The sequence below is a fragment of the Leptonotus elevatus genome, chromosome 1, assembly GCF_054856555.1.
Source record: "Leptonotus elevatus isolate MCC_2025b chromosome 1, RoL_Lele_1.0, whole genome shotgun sequence".
NCBI lineage: Eukaryota > Metazoa > Chordata > Actinopteri > Syngnathiformes > Syngnathidae > Leptonotus > Leptonotus elevatus.
In genome coordinates, this window is record NC_141239.1 from 38,420,665 (window position 1) to 38,438,968 (window position 18,304).

The 18,304-nt window shown below is 39.4% G+C and overlaps 1 protein-coding gene across 4 annotated transcripts; it reads left to right on the forward strand.

Moving 5' to 3' along the window:
• The first annotated feature begins 282 nt into the window (after positions 1-282).
• Positions 283-15,091, forward strand: LOC147181991 (SUN domain-containing ossification factor-like). 4 transcript variants are annotated; one of them, XM_086097923.1, is made up of 25 exons: positions 283-554; positions 2,619-2,721; positions 3,693-3,812; positions 4,506-4,738; positions 4,849-4,950; positions 5,055-5,184; positions 5,266-5,383; positions 5,460-5,584; positions 5,666-5,733; positions 5,811-5,918; positions 6,048-6,153; positions 6,407-6,427; positions 6,786-6,841; positions 7,281-7,363; positions 7,803-7,868; positions 7,974-8,039; positions 8,560-8,641; positions 8,880-9,781; positions 9,995-10,154; positions 10,223-10,310; positions 10,436-10,540; positions 12,003-12,160; positions 12,337-12,422; positions 12,538-12,581; positions 14,073-15,091. In XM_086097923.1, the coding sequence occupies exons 1-25, from the start codon at positions 496-498 to the stop codon at positions 14,535-14,537; spliced, it is 3,654 nt and encodes a 1,217-aa protein (XP_085954049.1). In that variant the 5' UTR covers positions 283-495; the 3' UTR covers positions 14,538-15,091. The 4 variants fall into 4 exon arrangements, with proteins under 4 accessions (XP_085954049.1, XP_085954029.1, XP_085954057.1 ...); XM_086097903.1 differs by having other exon boundaries at positions 8,880-10,154; XM_086097931.1 differs by having other exon boundaries at positions 8,880-10,154; positions 14,078-14,242.
• Positions 15,092-18,304: the final 3,213 nt, after the last annotated feature.

The following is an 18,304-nucleotide window of genomic DNA, read 5'->3' on the forward strand; positions in this document are numbered from 1 at the left end:
GATTTTGCATAGAAACAACTGTTATTGTAAGCGCAATAGGGAGAGATTTAAAAAATATATATATTTTATTTTATCTCCATTCCGTCTTTATTCGACGTAGATGTGACGTGTTGATGTGAAGTGCGTTCAATTCTATTACTCGACATTCATGCTTCATGTACTCCGTCCACTTTGGACTGAGCTCCGCCTGCCGGACGAATCCAAATTAGGAAACGAGTGCTCCCGACATAAACGCCACTCTGCGTGCGCTATCGTCTAGCTGCGTTGCCATTGGCAGGACAAAGGGTGACGTAACTAGTGACAGTCGGTAGCTACTTGCAGGTTGTTTTGCTATCAAGCTGCCTTGAGCGAGTCAGAAGAACTCGTTGATGTTGGCTAAGTTTAGCTTGAGCTGCGGGCCAGTGTGTCCCCCGGACAGCACAGAGGACAAATAGGTGGACGATTTTTTACCCATTGTACAAGCACGTGGAGAATGTCTTTCCCGACAGGACAGGGATGAAGATGATAATATGGCGAGTTGTGACACTGTGGCTGTTTGCGTCACTAGCATTTTGGTAAGTTTCTTCATGTTGTGTTCTCGGTTGTTGCTATTTTGGCAGTCAGTGGTGAACCCCAAACGTAAAGACACAACCGAAATATTTAAGTGCAGTCTGCTAAGGCCAAACAACGTACAACGCGTTTAGTTAGCTTGTGCTACTTAGCGAGCTTTTATGTTGTGATGTGGCACCTGGCTGACTTGTAACCACTAGCTTGTCAGTAGCTTGTTTGGCTAACAGATTTAAGTGGTCTCGCTTTTATATAGCGGATGCCTAAATCGTCTTTACATTAACAACAAACAAAATAATGTTGTAGAAAACAACTGTTTCTACTGGTCCATAAATGTCAGAGCTATAGTGCCCTACTTCACTCGTCAACGATGCCCAGATTTGGTTCATCGGGATTAAAAACGTACTGCATGCATCTGATGCTAAATCTAAGGGAACAGAGCTAAATCCACTAAATAGAGAGAGATTACACTATGATTATGTGCTCTGCTCATGATGCTGGAGAACTATAAACACAACATGTATGGCTGTCTTCTTGCCCTATGGCTTCTGATAATGGAAAGGGATTTGGCGTTGTAGCTAGTGTACTGACAAAAGTACAGTACATTATATTATTCAGCAACGTAGTCTGGAATAGAACCATTGCTTCATCCAAACAATTAGGGAGAGTGCAATCTTGTGACCTACATGACCAGCGCTGCAGTCAGTATCACTTTAGGCTAGAGTTGATGAGGTTTAGTGTTAAGTTTTAACACATTATTATTTTAAATGTTTCCAAAGTAAAAAAAAAAGACAATAAAGAGAAAGCTATGAAGTGGTCAAAATAGTAGTATGTTTCCTTTCTACTCCGTTTTAATTACAATCGATGCGAATTTATACATTATCTTAGTTTGCACTTGTGGGAGGATATTTGTCAAGCTATTGATCCATTGAAGTCGACGTGCGTACTAGAGACAAAATATGAAACAACGCAATATGATTATTCAGATTTATTCCAAATGTACACACAATTATTCAATCATTGGCCACCTACCTGCGTTAAGATGAGTCATCTGCAATCATTCATGTGCTTCTTTAAACCTTTGTCCTGTACCTGATTAGTTGATGACTGTATTTATAACCCCAAACCTCAATGACAATTAAACCTGGTAATGAATTTGCAGCCACTGATTTTCAATTAGAAAATGGTCTAAATGTCTAATCTATTACAGTACCTTGAACGAAGCAATCAAATAGCCAAGTTAAGTATTTGACTTAAAAATCCTGACCCCAACCCCTTACCACCAGATGATGTCTTGGTGTGTTTATAATGTTCAGCTACTACTAGAATAAGTGCTATGAGATACATTTCCTGTGACAACACGATTTTCAGGGCTTCCTAAATTCAGTCTCCTCTTAAATTGACAAAAATGCTTGCTCTATATGGATTAGGTCGGGATATTTACATGGCCACTTTAAACCTGCATTTATTGTCCCTGATAAACTCCTTTGTAGTTTTGACACTGATAGTGTGTGTCATTATAGCTGCATGATCTGATTCAGTTTCCAGCAAAAAAAGAAAGAAAAAGAAAAAAGAATCAGCTATACAGTTCCAATGCTTTTCTTCTCAGGACAAAATGTGTTTGTTTACATGTACTGTATGATATTTTCCTTTTTGATTTGCCAGCCTTCCCCGACTTTGCAAACAGATAAGATCAATTTAACCACGTGGCGTTTCAAGCCACCTGGACTTTCTCAGTGCGTCACCCTCATAAAGTGTTTCGTGTTCTTGATTTATTCATAAATGTTCCCCCCCCCCTCAAATACCCAGACGTAACTTTCAGCAAATAAAATATTATCAGTGAAAAAAAATAAAAAATCGCATGTTAGACCTAAGGTAAAGTGAGTTATTTTTTTTTCTTCTTTTTTTTTCCCGGCTGAAGTGGTCACACAGTACTTACTGATACATTGTTGTTTTATGTGCATTTGATTTGTACAGCTTTTGCGATGTTCAACCTTTGGGGTTGAACTGTAAGATAAGCAACATGTAGTCAGTCAGTCCTTCTTTCCTTCTTTGTCCTTCATGCTCCATAGCTGCCATGTGGATTGCTCAGAGCCAGACCAGGAGGCCCACCAGGATGAGCCTTTACAGGACATCAATTTGGAGGAAGAATCAGGAGACTCTCATCAAGACAAGGTTAGCTTGACTGTTTGCGAGGAGCAGGCCCAATAATAGCATCACCATCAAAGGCTGTTTGTCAAAACAATACATTTTCTCAAGCATTAATATGTAAAATGGAGTATAAAAGTATCATTTGTAATATATGAACTCAACAACAACAAAAAACTGCAGATACACTCGAAGAGTTTAAATGTAAAAGCGTGAAAAAAAAAAAGTCAAATTAGTTTTTTTTTTAAGTATCTAGTTCCAGGGTAAAACTAAAATACAAAAAAAATTAACAAATAAAAAAACAACAATTAAGTTTTAACATGTATTAAGCAATTAAGAGGCCGACTTGGAAATAATATCTATTTTTGAAAACATATTTCACAGAGGTCTTTAACCAAACTACTCCAAGCAATAATTTAATTAAAAAACAGTCCCAAAGTCCAAAAATTGATAATGCACCATTGAACGATGCCAGTAAGTTTGTTCAAGTCTATATTTGTCCAAATGCTGCTAGATAGCTTTTGTGTTTGAACTCTTTGCTTGTAAAATCTTTTTATAAGGTCCATTGCAAGAGCTGTATAAACATTTGCATTTACAAACATAATAACTGTTTTAATTGGCACTGTTGGACATTGTTTCATTTTTTTGTCACCTGTTCAATATGTCCTGTCAAACGGCTGATGATGCAACTGTTCTTATATCCATCTTTGAATTAAAGTGCATTGCTGCAAATCATTTTTTTCCCCCAAGCACTTTTTCACACACACAACTGTCAACATTATTGCTCCAGTACTTTCCCAATTGTTCTCATGCTTGTAAATTTTGGCTGCAGAGCCAGTGACATAAATGATAGTTAGCCTCTACATTTTGTAATAAGGTTTAGAACATCTCGAGTTATATTTCTACAGAAGTGGAAAGCCTGTGAATACTGTTAGGATGCATGTTTATGATCGACTGCCATTTGCTCATGCATCAAAATGTGTATTCACAATCTTCAGGTTGATGAGAGCTTGGCTTTGCTCCCCGATTCCTTGTCCAGAAATGAGCAGTCACAAGGCGACTATCAAAAAGAAGAGCAGTCTACACAGGCGGTGGACAAACAAGAGACACATTCAGAGGTGAGTCAAATATCAAGTAGTTATTATTCTCACCAATAAAGAATATTGTAAGTACTTCAGTGCTCAGACCATTGCCTTTTTTGGGGGGAGGATCGACATTAACTGGCCAATTAATTGCTTAATTACTGCCCTGGTGAATGTGAAATTTTCAGTCCGTTCTTAGAATGGATGATCCAAATTAAGGAAGACATTATTTTGTGCATTCTTGGCCCTTACAGCTGGTAAAGTCTCAGTGAAAGTTAAAAATTGAAATTACATGAGTGAACTTAGTGTCCCAGTAACCGACTGTATCATTGCTATGGAGACAAGTCCTAGTCTACAGGTGCTGACACAACCAAACGATATTGCGGCAGGCACCCACCTCATGTGCCGCCACTTTGCGAAGTGGAATTTGGCTTACGGCCATATAGTGGGGCAAAAAAGTATTTGGCTAGTTTCCCATAGACTTCCTATTGGATTTCTACTTTTGAGATCGGCAGGCCAGTTGCTATTAAGGACCACTGCTATAACAGTCTATGTTTTGTGATAGACTGGCCTCCGGTGTAGAGTGTCTCCCACCTCTCACCCAAAGTCATGTGGGATAGTCTTCAGTTACAAATGACCTTAATCGAGATGTGGTAGAATATGGATAAATGAATGGTTTGACTCAACAGGTCAAACATTTCAAGTTTTGCTTGACCTTTTATCTCACAGGCTCCTGAGCTGGACCGGCCCACCGGAGATGCGTCATTAGAGGTCAGCAGTGGCATTTCCCAGCCTGAGCCGGAACTCAAGCAGGGCTTAGAAATGGAAAACCTTGATGCATCCACTGCTCAAGACCAAGAAGCAGTTGTCCTCATTTTGTCTTCTGATACAGTCCATGAATCCACTGTTGAGGAAAATGACAGCCCCGTAATTCCTACCCTTCAAGATACCGTTACAGTCAGGCAAGTCTTTTCACTAAACACACACACAATAATTTCAGTTTTTGTTATGTACTGTCTTTTACTGTTAAATTGATAGACTATGAAACTCTAACTTGCTTATGTCATTTTAGTATTTCATACGATGCAAATGATGAAGCTCATTCTGAGGTCCTTGACTCTGACTTGCCTCCTGCTGAATGTGTGCAAGAGCCAAACCCCTATGATCATGACAGGTAGTGATCTCAATTCAATAGGTTATTTCCAGATGAAATGATCAAATGTGTTTTGGCTGTTGAGCTCTGAACTCTATTAAAACTGCCTTTTTGTGTTCCTGCAGGCTTCCTCCAGTCGTTTTGGAAAACATGTCAAACGTTCACACAACTGGTACTAAAACTCACAGTGACCCGCCAAATGCCCAGGCTGGTCAGCATCTGGATGGGAACTTGTCACTCTCTCTCAACGAACAAGTAAGTATCATCGGTATTAACTGGCCGCCGTCACCTCAATTGCCAGTGGAGGCATCCCAGCTTTCATTTTCTCCCCCATAGGATGCGAGTGCTGCTGTCACCATGGACACTGATCCCAGTGTGACCAGCAAAGACCCTGAGGACATTCCAACATTTGATGAGTGGAAACGGAAAATGATGGAAGTGGAGAATGAAAAAAGTAAAATTGTATCTTGATTTTACCGTCTTGGTTCAAACAAGTATTATTACATTGATCTTTTCTTTTCTCCCATTAGCTCTGTCCACACACACGTCTACTAATGGGGGTTCCAATGTAGTGAAGAAGGTCCCAAAAAATTTCAACAACTATGCTTCTGTGGAGTGTGGAGCAAAGATCCTCGGTGCTAACCCAGAAGCTAAGGTATGCTACAGTATGTGACACTACAGCAGCCATAACATGATCAATCAAGATGGTCTTGTTTTTATGTCTTGTCACTCCCAGAGCACATCAGCCATATTGAAGGAGAACATGGACTTGTACATGCTTAATCCCTGCAGTAATAAAATCTGGTATGTGTTTTGCATGAAGCACCAGTTAACCTGGTTAACTGGTGATGAATGTCAGCGTTTGTGTTCTCCTCTTACAGGTTCATCATTGAGCTCTGTGAGCCCATTCAGGTGAAGCAGTTGGATATTGCCAATTTTGAACTCTTTTCTTCGACACCCAAAGACTTTCTCGTCTCCATCAGTGACAGGTAAACTGCAAAAATGTGCAACATACTATGTTAGCCAAACAAACATAACAAAACATTAATATGCTTCATTTTTTTTGCTGAGGTACCAAGCAACACTTTCTTGTTGTGTTTGTAAATATACTTGTGTAGATACCCAACCAACAAATGGCTCAAGTTGGGAACCTTTCATGCTCGGGACGAGCGCACAGTCCAGAGCTTTCCATTGGATGAGCAGCTTTATGCTAAATATGTGAAGGTAAACACAGTATTTATTTTATGTATTAATTTTTTGCCGAGTGATCATTGGACTGCCTCTCTCTTCTGCTGCACGTTTTTCTTAGTTTTTTTTTTTTAGTGTACATAATTGATAGTATAATAAAGACACAATACAATTATTGAACTTAATTATCTAATATCAATGGCAGTAGCATGTGTGGTTGTTTTCAGTGCACCTATACATCTTATAATGTTCTCCTCTGCCCCCCACCCTCTTCTTTCTCTTGCTTCAGATGTTCACCAAGTACATAAAGGTTAGCCTGTGTGTTGTGTAGATGCCTGCGAATTGAGTGAATTCATTAGGACTCATGGAAGGGAGCGTTTTTGTGGTTATTTAAAAAAATAATATTTTTTTTTCATCCTTTTGGCTGATCAACTTCAACTCTATCATGCTGCTAACATGACTACACTCAATTTTCCTACATTGACATTGTCAATCAAAAAAATCATTTTGCGTTAAATGACTTACCCACTACTACAATCTTTTTCAAATCATTGCTTAACAGTCTTTGTTTATAAATAACAATAATAGGAGATATCTCATTGATGAATATCCCATCACATGTACTTAAACTGTTGTAATAGCTCATTATTTGTCCACCTTTTTTGTAGGTTGAACTGCTGTCTCACTTTGGCTCTGAACATTTCTGCCCCCTCAGTCTCATTAGGTATGTACAATATATTCAGACCACTGTGACTTCACAACATCCACAAAGGGTCTATATATATTCCGTTTTGGTTATATCGAGAAGGGAGTGGTCCACTGTGTCTGCTATATGTGATTGTGGAAATCTGTTGTTTTGCTATGCATTTCCAGAAGAGTTTGTCTTATGCGAGTGTAAGTAAAAGACAGCAGTTGTCATAGTTGTGATCGCAATTCTCTCATGATCTTTTCTTTCGATTAATCTGGCCACTATGTGGAGCTGACTTTGGACCAACTCCAATTAGATTTTTTTTCATGGAATAGTAAATGAAGGCTGCACTTGACCAATTAATAGACATTTCAACAAAACAACTTGTTTTATAAGACAGTGTTTCCCACACCATCTGGCCACAACCCAACAACACTGTAAGCATCCAAAGAAGAGAATGACTTTGTCTTTACAGAGTGTTTGGGACAAGCATGGTGGAAGAGTATGAAGAAATAGTTGAGCCTTCTGAAAGACCAGACGATCAGGATGATGACTTGGGTATGTATATTTATATGTATTTTATTTAGATAAGATTTCTAATCATTTTGTGTACTCAAACTATACATTCATTTTGGTCATATCATTTTTTGAGTTGGGTATAAATATTTCTTTTTTTCTTTTTATTTGTTGTAGAGGGACAATGTACATTGCTAAACATTTAAAAAATGAAGTGTACTGGTAAATGCACCCAATTATAGCCAAAAGGCTAATTTCCATTGGTAGTCCTCCTACCACAAGGAACATGGCTAATATACAGCGGCGACAACAACAAAATTACAATTTAACAGGAAAGCAAAGTAAAATAAATAATACAGACACAGTGCAAAGAGAATTGTTAAAGACAAAATAATACACATGACTAATAACCCAGCAGGTGCATTGTGTCAATAGGACAATAGGTCAATATTGTGTCAATAGAAATGTTTCCCTCCTTCAGATTATGCATCTGGCTATGGACCGGGTGAAGTCAAGTATTCCAAGAATCTGATTGGCTCAGCTAAGGGTAAGAATCCTGCATTTTGTAGTTTAAAATCTATAAAGAAGACTGAAAAAGAGTGACTACATTCTGACTCTTTAAAATCATGTGCTGTACTGTGTTTCTCCTCAGATGTCATTTTGAACATGGTCAACAATATTGCTGTAAATGTTCTTGGTGGCAACTCAGAAATGCAAGGTATCTCTACCAGTAATCAACATTTTTACAATCTAATATCAGCAATTATACTGGATTCTACCTTTTAACCTGTGTTGTTAAGGAGATACAATCCTCTTATACAAATACATGAAAAAATGCAGTCTTTCGACCTTTCTTTAGGTACATCTGCACACTCTAATGAGATTGGATACTGGAGTTTTATGGGAAAAAAATGTCCAAAAATAAAAAAGCACATTAGAGAATTATTCATTTAAAAATATTTATTCTATTGTGCTTTTAGTTTGAAGTGGTATTCAGAGTTTTACTGCATCATACTAAAAGTGCCAGGTTCTACTATATACCACTGGAAAAAAACAACAACAAAACACTTACCAGTGTCAAATCAAATCTGAGCAGCATTATATTTCTATTGGATATCATTAGATTGCGTTGTATGCCGATGTTGTGACCTGTTCACCTGCTAACATGGTCCTAAAAGGATGTAATGAACGGATGGATTATTTGTGCTAATTATCAAATAATATTTCCCGTTTTGTAGGAAACCTTTCATCCCAGGATGTGAATGGGACTGGTGTTAATGAAACAATTACCCAAACTCCCATCACAGACCCAGCCACCGTGTGAGTACCTGTCAGAAGCAGTCATAATCATTTCAGAAGCGTGGGGTCAAATTGTTCAAGAGTTAACAAAATTGTAGAAGGAAATTATCGTCCTCTCACATCTTTTAACTGAGAGAGAATGCAATGCCCATCTAATGTCATTTGTCTGAAAACACATTTATAACTTTGGATCTCTTGTTTTAAAATGTGTACACATCTACCCATCTAGTCTGTGTTTCATTGTTTTTGCTCCTTTCAGTTCCGGATTGGAAGAGTCAACATTGTCAACATTGTCTCCAGACACAGAAATCACTAAAACTGTTGCCCCATCCTCAACAACAGCTGTCCCAGAACTGCTTACAACTGATAGCAGTGACCAGCAGCCTCCCCCACCGGAGGAACAAATTGTTATTCCTTTAGAGTCAGACGAAGAAGAATCGATCAGCTCGACAATCACACTTTTGGATAAAGAGGATGAGTTAGATGGGGAGAATGAGAAAATGGATCGCAACATTCCACAACATGTTGACTTCTGTGCATTTCTTCCTTGGTTTTCCACTTGTTCGTGTACAACCTCCCTTCAAGAGTATCTGCAGCAACGATGTTTAGTGCTGCTGTTCAAAAAGAGGAAATGCCGATCCGCGGTCAGAAAGCAAATCGCTTCTTCCCTCCACACTCCCACTTGGCTCCCGCCCTCACCCTCCTCTGTCTGTGCTGATCCCAAGCAACATCACAGTGAGGCACATCAGCCCCGTGAAAAAGAACAAGCTGCCGGTGGGGAGCCAGAAAGCGGAGCCAACCTGTCACAAGCACCCCAGCCTCCAGAGAATCCCGTAGTAGAATCTCATTATGACTCTACGTCCGAACCTCCTCTCCTGGAGCCCAGTCAGACATCAAGCCTCCCCAAACCCACTACCGCTGATTCATCCGCTGCCAATCCTACTGCTGTTGAGACTCCACAGCTTTCTTCTGAGGCTCCAGCGAAGCCACTAAGCTCCGAGGAGAGCCAAGACATGCTGGCTGTGGAGAAGCATACAGATGCCTCACTACCCCCCAGCAGCTCAGTCATCAGAACCGCAGTGGATGATGGCAAAGTGGCACCAACGGAAGTAAAGGCCAACGTAGCGATGCATGACTTTGTTCCAAATCCTGATATGACAGGTGAGTCCCAGACTGCTTCTCCTCATGTACATCAGTCCCCGGACCCAGCAGCTGTCTCTCTTCCCACTGAGCCATCCCTGCCTGTTGCACACACCCCCATTGAACTTGAGCTCTCTAATAGTGCCCCAGTCATAACAGAGGACTTCACAGAAGATTTGTCCACCCCCGGTCTCCCTCCTTTGCCCTCAACACCCCCCTCACCGTCCCTCTCAGACATCTACGCAGATCCCCCGAATGGGACAGAACAGAACGGCAACCCGGTGCACGGCTCCAGCCAGAAGGAGTCCGTTTTCATGCGACTCAACAACCGCATTAAGGCCCTTGAGATGAATATGTCGCTCAGCGGGCGCTATCTGGAGCAGCTCAGTCAGAGGTGAGGCGAAGAAATGAAATGATGTCGTTTTTTGTTTTGTTTGACCCTTTATTCCTTTTTATTCCAAGATATCGGAAGCAGATGGAGGAGATGCAGAAGGCTTTCAACAAAACCATTATTAAACTCCAGAACACCTCCAGAATTGCAGAGGAGCAGGTGAGTGACATTTCTCATTGATTGTTCTCATGGTGTCTTGGAAATATCAGATGTATTCTAATTTTGGTCCGTGCTACATTACATGATCATTTGTTTAATACACTTGTGCTAAAATTCTCATTTAGGACCAGCGTCAGACGGAGTCGATTCAGTTGTTGCAAGGCCAGCTGGAGAATGTGACTCAGATGGTTCTCAACCTGTCGGATCAGGTCAGCCAGCTGAAGGATGAGGTAGATAAAAACCACATGATCAATTCCACTTTATCTCCACTTGGACAAGCTGAAGACCTTTTCGCACTGCACTTAGAAATGCGCCGCGCGGCGTTTCCGAAACTATTTATTGTGATGCGTCTCGTGCACGGGATGCTGTAGAAGGGTGGGCATGCGTCGTGATCAGGGATGGGTACCTTTCACATTTGAACCGGTACTGTTCCAGCACTCGGTACCTGGGAATCGATGCTGGTATTCAACGCTCCCAATTTTCGGTACTTTTGTACTCTCTCTCTTTTATGTTTTTATTTGGTAAATTTGATTTATTAATTGATTTGGGTGGTAGCAAATGTTCATTGTTTATATATAAAAAAAAAAAAAAAAAATTGACAATTACCTTTTAATATACAAAACTTGCAAATAAAAAATAAAATAACATTTTATTCAAATGAGCCTGAGGAATAGTAAAAATAAAGGTTTAAGACAATTACTGAAGTATGATTAATAAACATAAGTTAATATTACAAAAAAACAAAGTGTGAATCAAAGTTCTGTGCGATGAACAACATTAAATATATATAAATTAATAATAATTGATGCAGTTGTTTTTCAAGGACGTAAAGCATGCCGCTCGCAGTTTGAACCCGCCACATGGGCCGCCGGCAACCGCTCGCTGCCCACCGCTACCGCCGGCCGGGCTCCTGCGAGTCCAGACCGCACCCTCGGCCTCGTTCTTTGCACATTAAATCATGTGCGAGTGGGTGACGTCAGTACGCTGGTGCACGTATAATGTTGCATTCAAGTGCGGCATGGAAAATCGTCAACTCTTGCACTCCCGCACAGTCACATCTTTGAAAGACGTGCTTCAGAACCGAAACACGGCACCGTTTGATTTTACTTGAATCAGTGCTCGGAAGTACCGACCGAAATTGGTCCATACCACAAAAAGTACAGTCTTCGGTACCCATCCCTAGTCGTGATGTGCCGTAACATGACCTGAAATTGAAACATGTTCAATTCAATATTCGTCATGGTGACATCAGAAGGCGTATCCAATTGGAGAGGGTCTGGCGGTGTGATGTCAGAGTGCTAACAGCATTGGACCAACCAGCGGGAAAAGGCTCCCTGCTACTTCCGAGTAGGCTGCTATGCAAACACTTCCAAATATGGGCAAGATTGCACCAAGACGCAGTCACCCATGCACACTGCCCCACGGAGAACACCAAGAAAACCAAGTGCAGTGTGAAAAGGCCTTATCATAGTGTTTCCCAACCCACCTTTATTGAGGGAAAGAACATCATTTTGAATGACAAAAATCTTACTGCACACCACCAGGAATATATGTCACAAAATGTGTATAATAAGTAGGGATCTTGTCCCGGTGTTTTCGTAGAAAACAATAAAAGACAATAAAAAGCGGGGTAGTATGATATTTCCAACAATGTAACCGGTTAACGTGGTATTGGGTGGGTTTGTCTCCCAGGTGTCCGACAGACACAACTACCTGCTTCTGTGCCTGCTGCTGAGTCTGTGTTTTGGCCTGGTGCTGTTTGCCAACCGCTGCCGCATCTCCATCACGCCTCAAAATGGCGAGCCAGAGCCACCCACAGTAAACAGCTACAGCTACTGCTGTCCCGAAAGGTACCAGTACAACTCAAGCTTACCATTTGGAGAAAGACTAAAATGTTCAAAATTCGACATCCATTTTAAAGAGATCAACTCATTTTGTGTTGCTCCTCAAAAGTATGCTAACTAGAATCCACATTGGAGTAAATATGCCAAGTGCGCTTTTCCAACTGTGACGATTTTCTTATTAGGAATTTCACCTCCGGTGATGACTGTAGTTTGAAGAGGAGTGCATCTTACCCACTGATACACTCATTCCAGTTAGTGTCTAATAAAGGTACGGTTGCGTTTGAATTCATTTCTCATGTTTGATTGTCTGACTATGAAATGTACGTCTGAATCATTTTTTTTTTCGAGTAGAAATATAAACAAGGCTACTTTCTGGGTTGCAGGTCCTGAAAATCTTCATCCTGAGGAGTCTCAAGCTAACAGAAAGGTGCAGAGGGAATATGGTTGAACCATTTACATGAATCCTTGACTTCCAAGTTTAATGTGCTAAAGACAACCTATAACATCTCTTTTGAAACGCCATTAATCTTTTACAGCCCACAAAATTTTTTTTTTAATCAAAGACAATATAAAGATACAAAGTGGCTTTATAAGGTATTCCTGTGTTGGATGTAGGCCTTGAAGGGGTGTGGCCTCGTGAGTGACATCAGTCATCTTGGCTGGTTATTTCAGTGCGAGTGTCTGCTCCTTCAGGGTTGCTGCAGGTCATTTAAAAGCATAAAGAGTCATTAAATGGAATTTGTAAAAAATTAATAAAATAAATCAAGGCCTCAAATGGCATTATTAAAAAAAAAAAATATATATATATATATATATATATTTTAATTAAATTAAATTTTATTATTAAATATGGTGTCGCGAGGCATACAAAAAATGTAATTGAAGAATTATTGTTTATGCCTTATTTTACACAAAAGAGTCACTATAACGTAATTTAGCAATAATAAATCTGATTAAAATATATGTATTTGTATGGACTGGTGATTAGTTGTAGTTGACAATGAACAAAATGGCCTGGAGTTCATGAGTTTCTTCATGTTCAAATACCAATTGCTCTGCGTTTGAAAAGAAAAATGTACTGTTAATGTCAGCACCCTTTCAAGGAGCACAGCTTGTGCCTTGTTTTTCCTCCCCTCATCCTTCCTAGTGGTTTCTTTCCTTAGTCTAGATCTCAGGCCGACGCAGTGGCAAATTGACGGGCTTTCCTGTTCCATCTCCTTCTGTCATTGTTTTCATGTTTAATGGACGGGTTGTGCCTGTTTCTTTCGTTGACAAATGATAGCATTCCATTATGACCTCCAACTTGGAACACTAATGCCACTTAGTAGCAGAATATTACCTCAACACACACATATGACTCAAGTGTTTCACGTTCCTTTTAATCGTAACTGTCAACGGTTACTTCATGAATGACATAAAAATGACTATTAATTAACTAAAAGATACAACCACATTTATATTTGCTAACCATAATTGTCCATTTTTATGTTAATTTACCAGATAATGAAAAGCTTATTTACATTTAGAATGGATCTAACGTGCGATTAATTTATGATTAATCGTGAGAAATTATGATTAAAAATTCTAATTGGCAGACAGCTCTGTTATATAAATAGTATACGCAGTACAACGTGGGCATTCAATTAGTTCTTTTTAATGCCATTAAAAAGCTTTAAATTCGATTTGCTGATGCCTGCAGAAACCTTGTCCTTGAAAGTGTTGTTATTCATCTCAATAACATATTTGAAGCAAAAAATAATAATAATAAAAAAAGGGGCCAAACCACTGATCATAAATTGTTCAAAAGACTCAGTACCGATATTGACATCGATTTGAAATGCTTCGCAGAATACATTGTGTCATACTGGATGTGACCTAACCTCTGCCTGTTGTTGTCTCAACCCGGGCCCCCATTCAGAAAAGACGACGCAAGATGAAACCCATTGAGCAAGTGCAGACTCTGACGTCCTTTCATGTCGCTCCCCGGGCGTGCAACGGAGCTGCCGTATGGAACAGCGTGCCTGTCACAACAAACCCGGCGACCCTAACCAGGAGGCTGCTTCTGCCCGCCTTCAGAGACTCGCCGTCCGAGGGCAGCTCGGAGGCGTCGTCCCATTCGGACGATCCCTCCTTCTGTGGCGTCACGAGCGCCTGCTCTCGGATATGCCAAGGTCTGTCCCCGTCCAAGTCCCGGGCAGAGAAAAGGGCATTAAGACGCCGGCGTCCCAGGCCCACTTGTGCCGTAGTGGACTTCCTTCGGGTCCCACACAGAGACAAAAGCAATACATTGTCCATCTCGGCTGCACAGGACATCATGAACCTCAAATCGAAGCAAACCTCTGCGACTTTTGGACTAAATATCCCTCTCTCAGGTCCTGTTTAAGAATCAACAAACAAATGCAAGTTTGCACTTATGGCTTTACTCTTTGTAAAAGAGCATGACTGATGTTTAGTTCCTGTTGGAACGTGACAGTTCCATCACTTGTACTGTTTTTTTGTTGTTGTCATTGTTATATTTGTTGTGCGTCATTCTAGCTGCCAAGTTAAACTTTTCCCAATTTGTTTTGGATAAGAAGAGAGAAACCTGAAGAATATGCAATGAGTGGGGTTGAATGTTATCTTTTGGTTAAGTCAAGCCAACTGAAGAAAATAAATAATACAGTGATGATTCTTACTTCCATGAGTGAGAATAATGGTACTTATGAGCTGTCGTTGTAATGTATGTCACATTTTCTTTTATTAAATGCCATTGCTTTATTGATAAGAAAAAAAATAACTAAGTGATAAATAGATTTGGAATGTATTGCAAATTTCATTTACACTTCAAAACATTCTTAAAGAGATGTACAATCCACAGTAAAACATCAACAATAATAATTTGACAGTAAGAAAATTAAATAAATGATAATCACAACTAATAAAAATAAGTGCACCATTTAGTGTGATTTTGCCTTTTTTCCTCAGATGAATGAAGCTTTTTTCTTTTTTTTGAGGGTGGAAAAGCAAATCAGATTTTGTATTGATTGCCAGTGAATTTATTCATAGGATGTCTGTTTTGATAAGCACTGAGAAAATAGCAAAAATCACTTAACTGCAAGCGGCAATATCAAACAAAATACTGTACAAGGTTAGATTTAAAATTTCCAGCTAGGGGGCAGTGTTGGGTTAAATAAAACATTCACCCACGACTCAATCCCACCAAAAATCATTTTCAGTGTGATGAGTCATTACAAGTACAGAAGGGAGGGGGGGGGGGGGGGGGGGCGCCTGTTTTCCACTCACTTCTAGACAATCTCTTATTAATGATTTGCGTCCATTTATGAAGGTGGCACGGCCATGTTCAACCTTTATTTAAATTAATATATTATGTTCAAACTGATAATCATTACCGCAGTATTTTATGGCTGCAACGTGTTCCCAAAAACCTGGAACAGGTGGCAAAAAAGAAAGCTGAGGAATGCTAATCAAACACCCGTTTGGAAAAATCCCACAGTCATTCACACGCAAAGATGGGGCGAAGTTTACCTCTTTGTGAACAAATGCAGGAGAAAATAGTTTAAGGACAAATTTACTCAATGTACAATTGCAAGGAATTTGGGAATTTCATCATCGACAGTATAATATCAAAAGTTTCAGAGAATCTGGAGGAATGACTGCATGTAAGTGGCAAGACCAAACATCAACATTGAATGCCAGTGATTTTCAATCCCTCAGGCAGCACTGCATCAAAAACCAACCTCAATGTGTAAAGGTTGGAGTAATACAAAGTGGACAAATGTTCTGTGGTCTGACGAGACCTTACATATCTGTGAAGGCACAAATTCATGTTGAAAGGTGCATACAGGTTATGCTAACATCCAAGCAATTTCTTTTTCATGGACGCCCCTGCTTTTTTCAGCAAGACAATACCAAACCACATTCTGCATGTGTTACAACAGTGTGGCTTTATAGTAAAAGAGCACATGTACTAAACTGGCCTGCCTGCAGTCCAGACCGGTCTCCCATTGAAAATGGGTGGCACATTATCCATCCATCAATCAATCAATCCATCCATCCATCCATCCGACAACACAGACCCCAGCTTCAGCTGTTATTAAACAGCTGAAGCTGTACATCAAGCACGAATGGGCATGAATTCCACCTACAAAGCATCAACAATTAGTGTCCTCAGTTCCCAAACGTGTATTGGATGTTGTTAAAAGAAAAGGTGATGTAACACATATATATAAATATAGGTTAAACGGGATTTGCTAATCATCAGATTCAGTTTTTATTTATTTGTTTAAAGCAACGTCCCAACTTCATTGGAATTGTACTTGTACGCTGTATATGTATGTGTATTGCTGTCATGAAAAGTCTGCACCAGTGGTGGACATGCCAAATTAGGTTAAAACCTCTTTATTCATTTGACTGGTTTGGATTGCAGGAGTCTGCCTGAGATAAGCATGCCTCGCGCTCTCTTCATTTTGTTAACAGAATTCCGAGGTTTCTCTTTGCCAGCCTCGTCCAAAGATTATCTGTAAATGCAGACTGAAATCCTCTTTCCCTTAGCACCCTGGATTTATCCGAGGTTATGAACTCAATATTTTTCTGTGTGCTTTTGTGTGAGTATGATTTTGCTTTTATTTGTTTATTTTTTGAGGGTGGACAGGTGTACGCTATTGTTGACCAGTTCTTTCTGGCATCTAGTTCTGTCTAAAATGGGCATCATTATTACCATGGCGGTTTTTAACTAGATCACTCAAAACATATTTACATAAAACATATGTGGAATATGAATTAAGCAGTTGCGTCCATATTTTCGGAATGCCTGCGCTGGTTTGTAAGCTTTCTTTCAAAAGAAGCGCTGCTGGGCATGACGTCACATGAGACGTAAGCATACCTCATGGGACCTCAGTCGAGCAGCATCAAAGGATTCATGACATCGAAAAGACGGACGGAAAGGAAAAGGCAACTGCAGTTGGGAGCTTGATTGACGGATTGATAAATTGAGATTTTTGGGACAAAGCAGGGACAGTAGCATCATGGGGCAACATGAACAATTAATGATGATGTAGCAGATCCCGTATTGCAAGATATACGGATATACATCCATGGCTGTATTTAAGGGAATTGTTTAATGATTTGAGTCATGCTAGCCTAAGAAAAAACACCAGCTTCTGATGTTCAAAAAATCTCTGCCAAATATATAGCTAAATTTGCATTTTGTTGTTTGTTCAGCTAAACAGTGTCCAGGGATTACCCCCCCCCCTTCTCAGCAGGAACATTATGCAAGTTCATAAAAGAGGAAAACTATTTTCTGACATTATTAAAAAAAGTTGTACTTTTGACCTTTTCAGCCTTTTTATTTATTTTTACTTTAACTTAAGTAATGAAGTCAGTATTCACTATTTATCAAATATTTTTATTACTTCTACTTAATTATAGTGGGAGTATTTTTGCCATCTATTTTATTCCTTGAAATTAACATACAATATATATTTTAATTTTTTTACATTTGTAATCAAGAAAGCTTATCCATGTGTTATACAAGAGCTTCAGTCAAGTCAAAAATGTTCCTGTCTTTATCCCTCTCAGCGGCCGGCCATTTTGTCACTTGCTGTCGACTGAAAATGACATCACGTGAATCACAGTGCCTAAGGGCTCAGTAACGATCATAATAGCTCACCAGTTTTCTGGGGTTGATTATATGACGTTCGCAAGCTAAGCCCTGAACAACTGTGAAGTCATTTTCAGCCAACAGCAAGTGACAAAATGGCCACCCCCTGCGATGGATGCTGCTTATATGGGGATGCTTAGAACATATTATTGTCAAGAAACGTTTTGACTTGACTTCCCCTTTAAGTTAACATTGGATGTTTTTCTGTTTCTATATAATAATGTTAACAGCTATTGCTTATTTATTTATTTATTTATTTATTATGTATTTATTTATTTTACTTGTGTAAGGTTCAGAAATAAGTTAGATTTAAGTTAATTTGTTAAAATATATATTTACTTATACATTTATGTTTCCAGAATTGGTATTTATTCATTTGTAAAAAAAAAAAAAAAAAAATCTTCATACAATAAGTAACTAAATTGGCATGTTGAATCTGTTGTTCTCATTCACTTGCATTTGCCTAAAGTTTGCTAGCTCCTGATTGGTTA

Bases quoted from the DNA above. Each gene is read 5' to 3' on its own strand.
- LOC147181991 (XM_086097903.1), top strand. From the start codon at position 496: ATGAAGATGATAATATGGCGAGTTGTGACACTGTGGCTGTTTGCGTCA. The intron at 4,739-4,848 runs GCAAGTCTTTTC...ATGTCATTTTAG, and splicing joins CAAGATACCGTTACAGTCAG to TATTTCATACGATGCAAATG. The intron at 5,585-5,665 runs GTATGCTACAGT...TGTCACTCCCAG, and splicing joins GTGCTAACCCAGAAGCTAAG to AGCACATCAGCCATATTGAA.